At 50.6% G+C, this 14,630-nt stretch overlaps 1 protein-coding gene across 1 annotated transcript; it reads right to left on the bottom strand.

Moving 5' to 3' along the window:
• Positions 1–784: 784 nt before the first annotated feature.
• On the bottom strand, positions 785–9,166 carry PHF13 (PHD finger protein 13). Its single transcript, XM_023635869.2, has 4 exons — positions 8,482–9,166; positions 5,967–6,068; positions 3,881–4,415; positions 785–3,392 (listed from the first exon to the last, which is right to left on the bottom strand). The coding sequence occupies exons 1-4, from the start codon at positions 9,025–9,027 to the stop codon at positions 3,166–3,168; spliced, it is 1,410 nt and encodes a 469-aa protein (XP_023491637.2). The 5' UTR covers positions 9,028–9,166; the 3' UTR covers positions 785–3,165.
• Between the last annotated feature and the right edge of the window lie 5,464 nt (positions 9,167–14,630).

Consider the following 14,630-nt stretch of genomic DNA (forward strand, 5'->3'; position numbering starts at 1 on the left):
GCCGGGTCGCCAGGAGGTGCAGGCTGGCCTGGCTCTGCTCCAGGGCCAGTATCTCATGCGGTGCCCCCGACCCGCGTTGCTCCAGAGTCGGGCGAGCTCTGGGTGCCACATGAAAGGGTGCTCTCGGGCCCAACTCAGGCCCGACACTCCCAACAGGGCTGGCCGGTGCAAGTTTCACCCCGGTTCACTGAAGCTCGTAGCCCTCCCCTCCTTGCTTTGGGGCCCCCAGTATCACACCCACCAACAACCTTGGAGAACTGGAAACCAGAGTAACGCTCAACGCCCAACTTGGCCAGTATTTTCAAGATTTCAAGGTGTCGATAGGTAGATTCTGGCTGCTTGAATGTCTCTGGAGGAAGTACTAGTTGACCACTAGTTGGTCCGAGTTAGGCAGACATAGCTGATTGACAGAACAGCCTCAGGCCCCTGGGAGCCCCAACTGTAAAGGGGTGGAATGAGCACCCTAGAGAGATCTCAGTCCTGCTTACAGCTCAGAGGAGGCTGCAGCTTTACAAAGCAGGTACTCACTGGGGTTTAAGCTAATCCACAATTTCATGAAGAAATTGTGAAAGCTATTCCTGTCTATTCATACTGTGATTTGTTTCTGGAGAATTTACTGGAAAGATATATTAGGGGCTGTGGGCATTTTTCATCCTGCTAAACCACACTCAGACTTTAACTTCCCAAGTCTTCATGTAACCATGGTTTGGGGGCGGTGATGAAGGGAGAAACACACAATTGTCCTTCAGCAAACAGCACAAACACCTCAAGCCAGACATGAATCTCAAAGTAGCAATATATTTATTTACAAAATATACAGTTTCACAGAAACAGCTTCGCTTTATACACATAAACTTCATTACACAGAACCATGTAAACGATGTTAAGTGTCTGGCCGGGCCAAAGCCAATGGGAGGGGCCTACATTTGGGGTGACATCTTTCTCTCCCCTCACTTCATTAGCCACCAACCAGGAGCCCCTAGACGGGCCATGCCTAATTTGCATAAAGCTGATTGCAGCTGCCCAGCTCAATGGAACACAAAACCAAGGTGTCCTGACTTCTTAGACACCACCCCCAGGGATAGATCTGGTAGAAGGACAAAAGAAAACGAAGGAAACAGAAATCGAGATGATTATCCGATGCCTTGCAGAGGCGTCACCAGGCACCGCACCTTCTAAGAGCAATGCAGCAGCCGCCAGCGCTGGCATTTCCACCCGAAAATCACACGTACTCTTAAACGCACTTTTAAAACCTTGTGGAATTTTTTTTTGAAAAGGAGAAAAACACTTTGGAACTTTGGCTATTCTCACGGTGAAGACACTGGACAGGCAATGTCAGGGGCAGATCTTTGGCAAATTCCTCTCCAGCTTTTCCTGGATGTTTGCCCTCGTCAGAGCCAGACAGTTGTCTGGGGAGAAGGTTGTTTCTAAGCCAGCTTCTCACTATTTTTCTCTATAGCAGAACTTCTCCCTTGGGGATCTTCACAATAAACTGGGTTTCAGAAACTATTTCTATTTTTCTGTTAATATAAACACAGAATTTAAAAAAAAAAAAAGGCAGTTGGCTGGTCAAGCATGAAAGATACAACGACAAAATATGGGCTCCAAGGAGCCAAATACAGTTCAACCCCCTTGGTGCTTCAGTGAGAGAATGTGGACGGAGTCCGCCTGGTGGCCCCACACAAGTGAGCCCTGTGGAGAAGGCCCTGGCAGAGAGACTAGGGGTCCATCCTGCAGTAAATAAATATGACTAACCTGGCCATTTTTCCCTTTTCATGCTTTACAAGAAACGTTTATGAAAACACATCCATCGATTTACAAAAAAAACATTTTTGAGAACAAGTATTTGAACTGCTAAAAAGTCATGTCAATTTCGGAGAGCACTGAAGCCCTCCTCTCCTTGGAACTCTGGAAACCACCAGGATCCCAGGGTTCACGGCCCCCGAGCAGGGCCCTGCAGGGGCTTCAGGTGCAAACTCCCCGGCTTCTCCAGAGCTGACCTGCGTAGGGGTCTCCTCAATCCAGGGTCCTAGTTCAGATTTAAGGAACTCTGCACAATTCAGTGGGATATTCCTGGAGGCCAACGTTACTGTATCACTCACTCACCAATTCAAACAAAGAAAAGGCTTCAAGTCCTAACCTTGCCCTGTGGAACCAGCAGGCCAGCCTGTATGAGGGCATACTAAGAATCACCCATGGGAGAGGCTTCCTCCCAATTTTTCTTTACCCCATTATGTAGAGGAACGCCATTCCCCAGTGATTGCCTAACCTTTATGTTGCTACTGGAACAAGGTAAGGGGAAGAGACAAGGAGAGAATCTAAGTGCCCCCTCGCTTGAAAACACTTTGCCTGGGCACCCCCAGGACCTCAAATGCCAACTGGAGAGAAAGGGCACCAAGGCAGAACTCTGCCAATACTTTTGGCTATATCGTGCAAAAAGACAGGTTTTTTTACATCGTGCAAAACAGGAAACTGAGTTATGAACACAGGCTACCTCTCAACCCCCCAACCAACCCCCTTTCCACAGAGAAGTGGCCATATACTGTCCCTTTTAACAAACAGAAGGAAACCTAGGGATCACTAGCCAGCCCACCGCCCTGGGGCTCCTCTCAGAGGGAGAGCAGAGAACTCCAGCAGGCAGCCACTGAGGCAGGGGAGACGGGAGACCACAAAGGCAGGGGCAGCTTTGATGGTTGCTGTACGGACACTTATGGTAAAAGACTTAGACTTGAGAAAAAGCTTACAAGTATGGCTGTTCATTAACAGGCCAGGGAAACTGAACACCTCCTCTCCCAACACAGAGGAAGCAGGAGTAACAGCTAGCACTTGTTCCAATCGACGGGAGTTGGTTAACAATGAGAGCAAGAATTCACAACTACCATGTACCCTCATGTTCAGCTGAGCCAAACCCACTGCACTTGGGTGTTTAGTCCACCTCCACTGCAGAGAACACAGCTCCAGCAGCAGCTTTGGCCAACAAGGATTTATTCAGTCACTGGCTATGTACAGTTTATACCTTGGACAGCCTGTCCTTTTGCTTAGGCACCTGAATGGCAGGGGTCTGCCCGCACCAGAGCTGAGAGTTCTGTGCTCAACTAAGAGAGGGGCCAAAAAGCCCACTGTCCCTTCCGATTCCTCATCCACAGTCTCTTTGCTCGCCAGCAGTCAGTCCAGAAACAGCTTCCGGGAGCCCATTCGGGAACGGTTGGAACGGCGGATGTCAAACTTGGAGTCCCGGCACTTTTGGCAGACAAACACTTCCGGAACATTGGATTTCCGGATTTTCGCACAGGACAGGTGAATCCAAGTATGGCACTCATTACACTCTATCATGGGGCGGCCAGCAAATGGCTTCATACAGAAGCAGGTGACAAGGTCCCAGGAGTCATCATCTGAAAGAAGAGAAACACATAACAAGAGGGAAAAAACTTTTCAAGATCCCTCTCCACCAGGATCCCTCTCCACCAGGAGGGCCACTCTCCAACGGGAGAGAGCAGCTGAGCTGCACTGAGACCTGATCCTCAACAAATGAAACTGATTTCAACTTTCACTTACGTCCGATACTGCCCTCTCTGAAAATGCTGTAAATGCACGACAAAGGGCACTAAAACACGTAGTATCAGGAATTACCCGTGAGATATTTACTTATGAGCTACATTATTTTTCTATTTTGAGGTCTGTCTTGGAATCTCAGCTGTTTCTAGCTGCAATCTCTCCTTCCTAACATCTCAGTGCCCCGATTCTTGTACCCTTCTCCCTAGACATAGGGGGGCACACTCTGCTGTCACACTCTACGGAAGGGACCGCTGAGACCCTGCTTACAATCACCTCTCTTCTGACTACCAGCCAACAGCGTGGCCGTACTTCAGGTACCACTCACCTGAGTCCACCATTATGTCCTCATCATTGCCGGTGCTGTCCTCGTCCCGGAACACCACCTGCTTTCCCTGCCGGACAATAGTCCGTTTGCCTTCAGTTTTTATTTCTTTGACCTGATCAGGAGACACCGTGGCACAAGATCCACTGGAAGGCGTGTCGGAGTCCCAGCCCGAGCAGGGGTCACCGGGGGGCTGGGGGATATCCTGCAGGGTGGGACTCGTGGGGGTCTCTACATATGCATCAGCAGCTTCCAGCTTCATTAAGCTCCCCATGTACCCCTCCTTCACGGGCACGTCACTGTCCCTTCGCTTCCTCTTCTTCTTCTTCTTCAGTTTGTCAGTCTTCTTTCTGTCCAGCAGGAAGTTACTAGGCTTGGCTCGCTGCAGGAGGGTGGGCTGCAGGTGGCCAAAGCAGCGGTCAGAGACTGGCAAGGGCACCGCGGATGAGATGTCAGTGAAAGAAGTGTCCCAGCCGTCGCTGTCAATGGTACCAGCGGTGCTGTTGGCAGGGCTGGGGCTGCTCCTCAAAGGGAGTTCCTGAAAGGACAGAGGCAAAGGTGGCGGGTTCCGATTATTTAGACCATTCCCCGGCAACAAGAGCTGGTCCCGAGCAGAGCTTCCGCAGGCAGCCCCGGCCAGGTCAGGCCTGCAGACAGACGTGCCCTCGCACAACCTTGAGCTTCCCAGCTCTCATGAGCATTATTCCTTAGGAACGATGTCATTAGTACCCTACTGTGACCTTCCAGACAGAATGTGAACCCACGAGGGGCAAAACTCCTACCCTTGCTGAACCCTCAGCCCGCGGCCCAGAGCCAGAAACTCAATCAACATTCAATAAGTATTTGCGAAAAGAGTGCCCAAGACACCCTCTCAAACCCTCTTATCTTTCCACAACTGTAAAATCTCCCCTCCAATTGTCCTTCCAAAGGATGTATTTTTTTAATTAAGGCAATTTACATTAGTTTTGAGAATGTTCTGATACTTTTTCAAAAACAGAGACATCACAAACTATTGCAAAATCAAAATTGGTAACTATTACCCCAAAGCAGTGAGCTAAACTCTGTGGTTCCTTCAGATCATTCACGCATTTTATTCGCAATGGTAGCAACATTCTGTGTGGCACGAAGCAAGCATCACCCACCTAGACGGCGGTGGGAATGATAAACCTATGCTGCACGTGGCCGCCTAGGATTCCTTTCTTTTCAGCCTCATACAATATGAATGAGGCTCGTGAAGTTAGAGCACCATGGCAGTGCTGGTCACAGTTCTGCCCATTTCTTAGCAAGGAAAAAACTTCCCTTAAACTACGTGGGATTTGGGCCACGAGTCTCTGAAGATCCTCTAATACGACATGCACAACCACCAGGAGGCTGCTTGCCAAGCACAGCTGGGTGGACCCGCCAACCACCTGGCTGAACTCCAGGCTCCACCACTGTGCCTCACAGCTCCCTCTCTGTGACCCTGTGCCCCCATCTTTAAAACAGGGATAAATAATAGCACCTACTTCACATCAGATAAGCGCCAAGAACAGCGCCTGGCCATTTAGAAAGCACTCAATAAGTACTGGACATTAAGAGCAGACAGATATCAAATACGTTATCTGCAGGCAAACTTTGAAAGTTTATTAAATCTTTTCTGGACAAGCCTGCATTTTCTTTCTTTTTTTTTTTTTTTTTGAGGAAGATTAGCCCTGACCTAACATCCACTGCCAATCCTCCTCTTTTTTTGCTGAGGAACATTAGCCCTGAGCTAATATTCATGCCCATCTTCTCCTATTTTATACATGGGATGCCTGCCACGGTATGACTTGGTAAGTAGTGCATAGGCCCGCACCCAGGATCCAAACCAGCGAACCCCGGGCTGCCAAAGTACAGTGGGCGAACTTAACCACTGTGCCACCGAGCTGGCCCCCAGCCTGTATTTTCTGAGTTTTAGGAACCCCTTCCCAGGCTGGTCTAAGTTTCCAAGAAGGATTTCTGCTTGACTATTGTCTGAAGTCCTCCTGCACAACCCTTCCAGACCCCACTGCCTATGAGACACTTTGGTTTCACTGCCAGCAAGAAAGGTCTCAGAAGTGCTGAAGGTTACCTCCTTCGGATAAGGGATGTAGCCAGCATAGGCCAAGACAAAGGTGCAGAATTTGTTGAAATCCTCCACTGTCCTGCGCCTCTTGTAACTGGGGGAGTACTCCTGTTAGTGGATGAGAAAACAGAGTGTGGTTGAAAGGAGACATTTGTAGCTGGAATGGCAGAAACAAAGCTAAACAAGCTGGAGCTTTTAATGTCAACCACTCAAAACATACTGCTAGATCTGCAAACATTCTAGAAACAAGATAAGGTAAGCTCAGGTCAAGAAATAACACTGTTTTCAGAAGCTTAAAAGAGAGTATTATAACGTTATGCAAAGAATACTGGGAAACTGGTTAGGATATAAAAGCTTGTACAAAAGTCTATTTCTTAGCACTCATGTGGCATTTTCTGACATTATCTATCAGTTTCTGCAGGCCTATCCAGGGCTCTAATGACCACTTTTCTTGCTACAGATTTTCCATTTTGAAAACAAACTCCTGCTGCAGCTGAAACTAAAGTATTTTAGGTGATTTCAAAAGTCAGCTACTTCTTACCTTCAGAGCTCCCTGAGCCTGGGACCCTGCAACTGAATCTGCCTGACCGCCCCCACCTCCTACCGCCCTCTCTTCTCCAGGAGGCACTTCCTGCTGGTCCCTCCACTGCTCCAACCTCCAGGGGGCCAGGCACCCCAATGTTCCCCCACTCAGAACAAGCCAGAAACACTCCTGCTAGTCTTATTTGCAGGTTGAAGATGAAGTACTGGAGGTTTTGGCTTGCGTGTCCTGTCAGTCAATCTGGAAACACCCTCGACAAGAATGGATTTTCTCCTGAGTAGGAGAGCAGCTCCGGGAGAAAGAGCCCTTATTTGCTACTGAGCAAAACAACCGTGCTTTATTTCGGCTTATTCGACTAGCATATTTACTGAGGTTTTTTTTAAGCATTTATCACCCACCTCAACCCCATCCTTACATGCTCAGCTAACACTTCCAGAGCCTAGGGCCCCATCGCCCTGCTAGAGTGATAGCAGGGGAGGAGAAGGGGGGGTGGGGGGTGGACTCCTGGGCCCGCCTAGCCCAGCCCCTCCCAAGGACAGACGAGCCCAGTGAGCCAAGCGGCACCGGCGTGCTGGCTGCAGGTTTCCTTGCAAGGGCTCCACTTCTAACTTTCTCAACTTGGTTATAACAAACCACCTTCTACCCCCACCCGTCGGGCGCTGAGACCCCGAGGGGTGCGCAGGTTAGCGGAGCACTATGCGCAGCGCGGTACCCAGCGTCTCCTGTGCTCGAGAAATCCTGCACCCACCCCCGGGAAGAACTGTCGCCCTCCCTCCGGCCAGGGTGCGAGGCCCGCAGCCCTCGGCCCTCAAACTCTCAGGGAGAACTTTTATTTCGGCGGGGAACGTGCAGAAGTGGGTCAGGAGCCCCGACGCAGAACGGAAGGCGGCGGCGCCCGCGGCCCGGGGCGGGGGACCCGCGCGCCCCCACCCCGCCCGCAGCGCCGCCCCGGCCGCCTTTAGGAAAAGCAGATGGCGGTGCGGTCCCCTCCCCGCCCTCCCGCCCCCCGCGGAAACCGCCCCCCGCCGACACTCGGCCCCGGAAGGTGCGGGGCCCATCCCGCAAGGGAGGGGGCGCGGGAAGGAGGGCAGGATTCGGGGTCGGGGGCTGGCAGGCCCCGCGAATCACCGAGGCGGCACCGCAGCGGGCGAGCGCGGCCGGCGCCGCCTCCCCTCCCCCATCCACCCGCGACCAGACCCGCATCCCGGACCCGGCGGGCCTCGGGAGGGGACAGGGGACGCGGCGGGAGCGCCAGGGGGGGCCGGCCCGGAGAACCGAAGGCCGATCCCCGGAAGGAGGGAGAAAGGCGGGGCGAGCAGAGCCCGCGGGCGGGGGGCGGGGGCCCCGGAGGGGGAGGCGAGCGCGCCGGGGATGGGGGCATGGCTCCGGCCCCCGCAGGGGGAGGACCCCCAAGGACTAGGCACCCCCGAGCCGGAGGGGGCGGGGGCCGCGCGGGCCGCGCGGGAGTCAGGGGGCGGGGCGCAGCCCACCCGGCCTGGGGGATTAGGGGAGCAGGCAGGGGCCTGCGGAGCGAAGTCCCAGTCAGAGGGGGACCGCGAGCCCCTCCGGGAGGGGGTGGGGGAGGGGGAGTCCTCCGAGAGGCGGGAGCGCAGGGCGGCGGCGGCTCGGACCGACTCCCCGGGGGAGGGGAAGGGGTAAGTCAGGCCGGTGGGGAGGGGCCGGGGGCGCAGACAGGTCCCGGGGCTACGCGAGGCCGGGGAGGAGTGGGCGCGGCGGCAGGGGGGAAGGGGCGCCGGCAGGACGCGGACGCCCGCGGAAAGGACGCCGAGGCGAAGGCCGGCGGGAGGACGGGGCGCGGGCCCGAATGGGGGGCGGGGCTGGGCGCCGGGGGGGGGGGGCAGCGGCGAGGGAAAGCTGGGGGAGGGGAGGGCGGCGCTCTGCCCGCGGGGGTCGGGCTCCCGCGAGCGCAGGAGAGGGGTGAGGGTGGTCGGGGGCGATCGGGGCGCAGCTCTCACTCACCTCCGGGTGGAAGGCGGCGGCGCAGGAGTCGGAGTCCATGTTCAGGGTGAGGGGCGGCGGCTGCGGGAGTGCAGGGGCCGGGATGCGGGCGCCGGGCCGCGAGGCCGCTCGGGACTGGGGGCTCCGGCGGCCGCGCAGGGCGAGGGAGGACCCGAGAGGGGTCGCCCCGGCTGGAGGTGATGGGGGGCTCGGTGTGTCGCGTCCCGGGCTCTGTGCTCCGGGGCCGGCGGCTCCACGGCCAAGCAGAGTTGGCGATGCAGCTCCCGCGGCCGGCGCGGCGGGAGAAGCGGGAGAGTCGCTGCGGGGGGCGGCGGCGGCGAGCGGGAACCCGACCGGCTCCCCGACCTGACGCCCAGTTCGGGCTCGTGTCTCGGGAGGGAGGGCGGGAGAGCCGTGAGGGCTGTCGGGAAATGTAGTCTGGGGGCGACTGGAAGCCAACGGCGAGGGGGCGTGGCGCGGGGGCGAGCGCGGGGCATTGTGGGAGTCGTAGTCCCCAACTTCGCGGCTCAGCCGCACAAAGCCCTCCTCGAGGACTCCAAGCCCCATAGAGCTCAGCGGCGGCTGCCCGGTCTGCGGAGGCGGTGTCTCCGGGACTTGAGGCCGCCGGAACGGGGGAGGTGCGGGGGCTCGCGCCGGCTCGGCGGTGGGGGAGGGGCGGTGCGAGCGGCAGCGCCGCGGTCTTCGCGGGGGCGGGGGCGCGCGCGGTCATCCCGGCGGGTGGGGGCGCGGCTGACGGCCTCGGTCGCGGAGGGCGGGGGCGGCGGCTGGCCCTTCCCCTTTCTCCTTTGAGACTTGGGGTTCGTGCCCCTTTGTGGGGCCGGGGTCCCCACGGCCCGGGCGGGAGTAGGGGCGGCAGGGGTGACGTCGCAGCCGCCCCCCCGGCTCGGCCCCCAGCCGCTCCGGCCGGGTGGAGCGAACTTGTTTTCGCGGCCGCGGGTTTTCTGGCCGGCTGTTCCTCGCCCCGGGGGCCCGGGCCGGCGGGAGTGCGGCCGAGCGGGCGCAGGCTCCGGGGCGCCGCGGTCCCCGGAGGGTCCGCGGGGTGTCGGGTTACCGCGTTTAAAGACACTCGGCCAGAGTTAGCGATTGTTAGAAGATGTTTGCTTTAAATTCGTTCTCTTTCCCTCTTCGCCTAACCTTGGGACCGCCCCTGTTTTCTCACTTTAATTGAATGATTTCCTGAATCTGTTCCTCACAGGATTTTAACTGTGGGGCGAGGCGGACACTTGATAGAAATATTCGCTATTGGCATTGACTTTGTTTATTGATATTTAATTGAGGAATTTGCAGTGTTGAAATGCTGGATCGCAGAGTGTTTTACAGCGTTATGTGTTGAAGGTTGATTGACTCTGAACACTTAGTTGAAAATTAACTGCTCCGATTAAATTACCGGGAGGAGGCCTGACGTTCTGTAACAGGTTAAACCACCATTTGAAAGGGGAAAAAAAAAATCTGTATACAGAATGCAGATGAGTCCATAACATATTTGGGAGTTTTGAAGACAAAGAAACTTGTGTTAAAAAAGAGTGACGTGAAATTTCAAATTCATATCAGAAATCTGACTCTTCTACAGACGAAATCAAAACGATGGATGGAAGAACCCCTAAGAGATGAGATTATTTCCGAGGCAGCGAGTGCTGCATGGGTTGGCTATTGCTACTTAGGTGGTTAAGATAATTCTGATGGGAACACTTAGTGGTTAAGAGACTGGGTTTATCTTAAAAATACTTCTCTGAGCCTCAGTTACCTAAGCTATAAAGTTTTTAGCATAGTCCTTGGCTCAGTAAATAGTTTACCATTGCTGTTGTTACTGTTTATTATTTCAGCAATATCTTCCCCAATAGAAGGGCTCCCCAGAGCTGGTAACAGACTGAGGTGCTTTCTAAAAACTAGGAAGGTAAAAAGAGACATTGGACTTGGCTGGTGGAAACTCATTAACAACTTCTTACAGAGTTGTCACCTTCAAGTGGTCTAGCCAGATTTGGGATGTTATCTGATCGCTGTGGCCAGAGCAAATGTCCTGAGGTTCCCCGGGGTTGTGCAGGGTCAGATTCACCAGGAGCACCTTCTTTTGCCTGAATAAAAAAGGGTCAGGACGGATATTATCCTATTGATGGTTTAAAGGTATAAATACCAAAACAATAATTATTAGAGGCAAAGTCCAAATGAGAGAAGAGGGAATTTTTTCTTAACTGATCATTATTCCTTATGGTATAATTTTTCACATAATAAACATTAAATCCCCTCCCCATTAAGAAACTGAAATAAAGAACTTGTTCATAATGATAATGGACTTGATAACAAACCTAGAATTCAGGAACCTTTATTGGACCACTCCATCACTCTAAGGAAAGAAAATCCCAGACCTGGATTGTGTCATCTGACAGTGGGAGCTCTTGCTTAGAATAGGTATCCAAGAGATAGTTCTTGAATGAGTTCTTAGGAAACAGCAGTTGTTACTACACAGATGTGGCCAGGGCCGCCTGGCGTACCCTGCTCGTCTTCCTGCTGCCACGCCAGTAAAACAAAACTCCATGGAGAACAACCTTCTTTGTCTCTCCCTCCTTTGATTTCCTTAGAAATTTAACCCTTTGGAGGAGCTTTAGACATTAATATTTACCCTTCTTTCCTTGGATTCAAAAAAGGACAGTAACACCAATGACTGACTGAAATTCAGGAGCACACTATGCAGCTATGGGGTAACAAAGTTGATTTTCTCTGCGTGACAGGCTTACGCTTCGTCAGTGTGTTGTTTACTCCTCAGGTACACTGTACTACTCCTGGGCTCCCCGAGGCAAATCTACAATTCCATGATTAATGCAAGAGCATTAGCCACGCTAGCCAGATCCTTGGAGTCTACGATTCTTTGTTTTCTTCTTAAAAAAATGTTTACCTGCTGCTGAATGCTGATTCTCAGATGATGATAGTTACTTAGGAAAGAGGAAGAAAAGAGCCTACATTAGCACAGGTTGTGACAAGTTTTAAAATACTAAGAATACCATGGTTTCCCAGTAAGTAACTTGAGAATGTAGTTATTTTAATTGGGTTACCAAATATAGCTTCACCTTCCTAAATCTCACTGGCTACACTACATTCATCTGGGGAACATTCAGGAAAGCTTTCTGCCTCCCATTTTAACTCTCTACGCTGGAATGTAGGTATGAACAGAACCAAAGGTTTATTTTTCCCAGAATTATTTTCTGGTGTATCAGCTTTTTGTCAGCTTACTAGTATATTCTCATGAATTCTTATGGATTTTTCCTACCCTCAGTTTTGTGCCTTTCTCACTTCCATTTCCGGGAGAGGAAAAAAAGTGAAAATTCTTCAAAATCAGATTGTTTTCAACTTTCAGTACCTTGACTACTGCGTGAGTATATGTGTGTAAATAACTTTAAATCATTAATAAATAATTTCTAAACTATGTATTGTCAACTTTTCATATGCCGTCGTGCACCGCATAACGGTGGACCACATCTACAATGATAGTCCCATAAGGCTAGTACCATATAGAAGTTGTGCAGTAAGCTGCCATCTAGGTTTGTGTAAGTGCGCTCTAACACGTTCACACATGACGAAAACCCCGGCATTAAGTGACATGTGACTGTAGTGAGGGAAATAAGCTATGCAGAGAAGAATCAAATGAATGTCTTGTGTTATGGTTCATACAGGGAAAATATAAAGATGAAGAGCTAACACTATGTGCCAAACACTGTGTAAATGTTTTCACTTACAGTATCCCATTTACATGTAATAACGCACTTAATAGAGAATGCTGTAACACTCCTTAAAGGAAGACGTTTATGTAGAGTAAGTACATTACAGACCACACCTGAGGCAGCCCAGAAGCAGAAAAGAACAGGGTGTGTAATAGGAAAAAAGGCACAATCTCTTTCTGACTCTATAAATGTGAAGGTATGTGTTCCTAAATGTTCTCAAAAAAGCAAAAGGGGGAGAATGGCAGCTTTCAAAATGATCTCAGTCACCTCTTGTCCTGTCTGCCTGAAATTAGAATTCAAATATCAAAATTAAGTAGTTTGCATTTTTTAAATTAAATAGTACCATTATTTAAGTCACGTTAAATTACATTATGATAAAGAAGTTACCTAGGCAAAGACCATTTTCATGATTTTAGAAGAGATGAATTTATAAAACTGTCATGGCTCAAGTTTAATCTATAAATACAAACATTTTCCCACAAACGATTGCTTGTGTGCTGGAGTTAACCTCCTCACCAAACAAAAGTGCTTCTGCCACACCCTGATGTTGGATATTTGAGGAATGGAAATCCCTTAATTAATAGTTTGCTGACTGTATTGATCACATTGTCACCCTACAGTGAGTGAATTTCTCACATTCCCATTTTGAACTCGAGATTAATGAGCAAAAAAAGGAACTAAATAGCATGCCTGGGTTACTAGGTTATTTAAAATTCCAAACACAGCTGAGAAGTCTAAATCTATCCTTTCTTTTCCAGCCACATTCCTTTATTGACTTAGATATACACACATGGTTTCAAATGTTTGCCTGTTGGGTCTGGTATATTAATACACGTGTTTTCTCAAGAACTGAATTTTTAAATTTTATTTTGAACTTGTATTTTTTTTTAATACGCAAGTTATATACGTTTAGTACAGAAAGAAAATGCAGGCAAGCAAAAACAACAAACCTACCAGCTAGAGAAAATATTACCTTCACCATCTTTTTAGGCATATGAACGCATATGAATGACAAATTGGGTCACACTATGGGTAATCAGATTTTTCGCTTGACACCATAGCATGAACATCTTTCCGTTTCAACAAATATCTACAACATTATTTTTCAAGCCTTCACGGTAAGGCTGAAAGATGGGTTGTTTAAATAAGAAAACTGGACTCAGTTCTTAACTATAGAAACATTATTGATTTAAAGATTTGATTTATGCAAGGTGGATGAGTTGTGACTCAGAGGGACTGGAGTACTTTTCCCTACAAACATCCCACTTCCTGGCTACTCAGACTTTCTTGTCACAAAGCCTGTGCAAGTAAGCTATTGGCCAGGCTCCTGGGCCCAGGAATGCTGCCGCTGCCGTTAATAGCTGTGTGAACAGTCCATCTATGGGCAACAGGCAGCCCGCCTGGGTACCTGAATGTTTTCTTACTTAGGCCTGTGCTTCTCATGCTGAAATTTAGACCAGATACATTCTCACGGCAAGTTGATGAGAGATTCATGAGTAGAAGAGAAAGCCTACCGTTCTCATTTCAAAAACAAGATGCCTTCTCCAAAGGCTGTGCTGACTTTGCTGGAACCCAGAAATGACAGCACCTCCGGTGTGCCCAGCCTGTGCTGGGACACACGTGGGAGCATGAGGTGTTCATCAGGAATGCCTTTAAGAAGCCCAAAGGGCATGGGTGGGGGCTATTAAATGACAAAAAACAGGTTTCATCTGCAAAACAAGAGGACTAGAGGCAAAACAAGGGTCTTTTCTAAAACTGAGAACAAACATTAAAGAAAAAAATGGCCTCCAAGTGAGGGAACTTTTTCATATGGTTACGTTGAAAGTGCAACCCTGGTATTGTATCTACTGGAACCAAAATAAGGCAAAATTCCTTTCTTCACTGTCACCGCACAAGTGACTGTGACATTTCTGAATGGCCACATGGCCTGGTTTTTAAGGTAGTTCCCTGTCTGACCTTGAGCTGAAGGCCCTGTCCCCGGGCCCCTAGAACCCCCTCTCAAGGAGTTGGAAAAACTGCTAATTCTCCAGAATTATTTTCTGGTGCTTTAGCTTCTTGTTGAGCTTAATAATCTATTCTTACGAATTCTGATATATTTCTCCTACCCTCACTTTTCTATCTTTCTCAGTTTCAATTCGAGAAGAGGAGGCGAGGAGGCCAAGTGGCCGAACCCAGAGCAGGCCTGCCCACTTCGGAGGGCAGCTCTGGGGCCTGGGAGTCCGTGAATCGGAAACAAACTGCACCCATACGCTGACGGAAGTTAATGACCGAGTTAGTCAAGTTTGAAACTCCTGCAGGAACACAGTAGAGCAGATTCCAGGCAGCTGGCCCCGTGTCACATATATACGCCAAGAAAAAAGTCACCTAAAAACCTTATACTTGTTCATGCTTTGGTCCTGAATTGTAAAAATCCTGTCGTTTGAAATCTGCCCTGTG

The sequence above is a fragment of the Equus caballus genome, chromosome 2, assembly GCF_041296265.1.
Source record: "Equus caballus isolate H_3958 breed thoroughbred chromosome 2, TB-T2T, whole genome shotgun sequence".
NCBI classification, from domain to species: domain Eukaryota; kingdom Metazoa; phylum Chordata; class Mammalia; order Perissodactyla; family Equidae; genus Equus; species Equus caballus.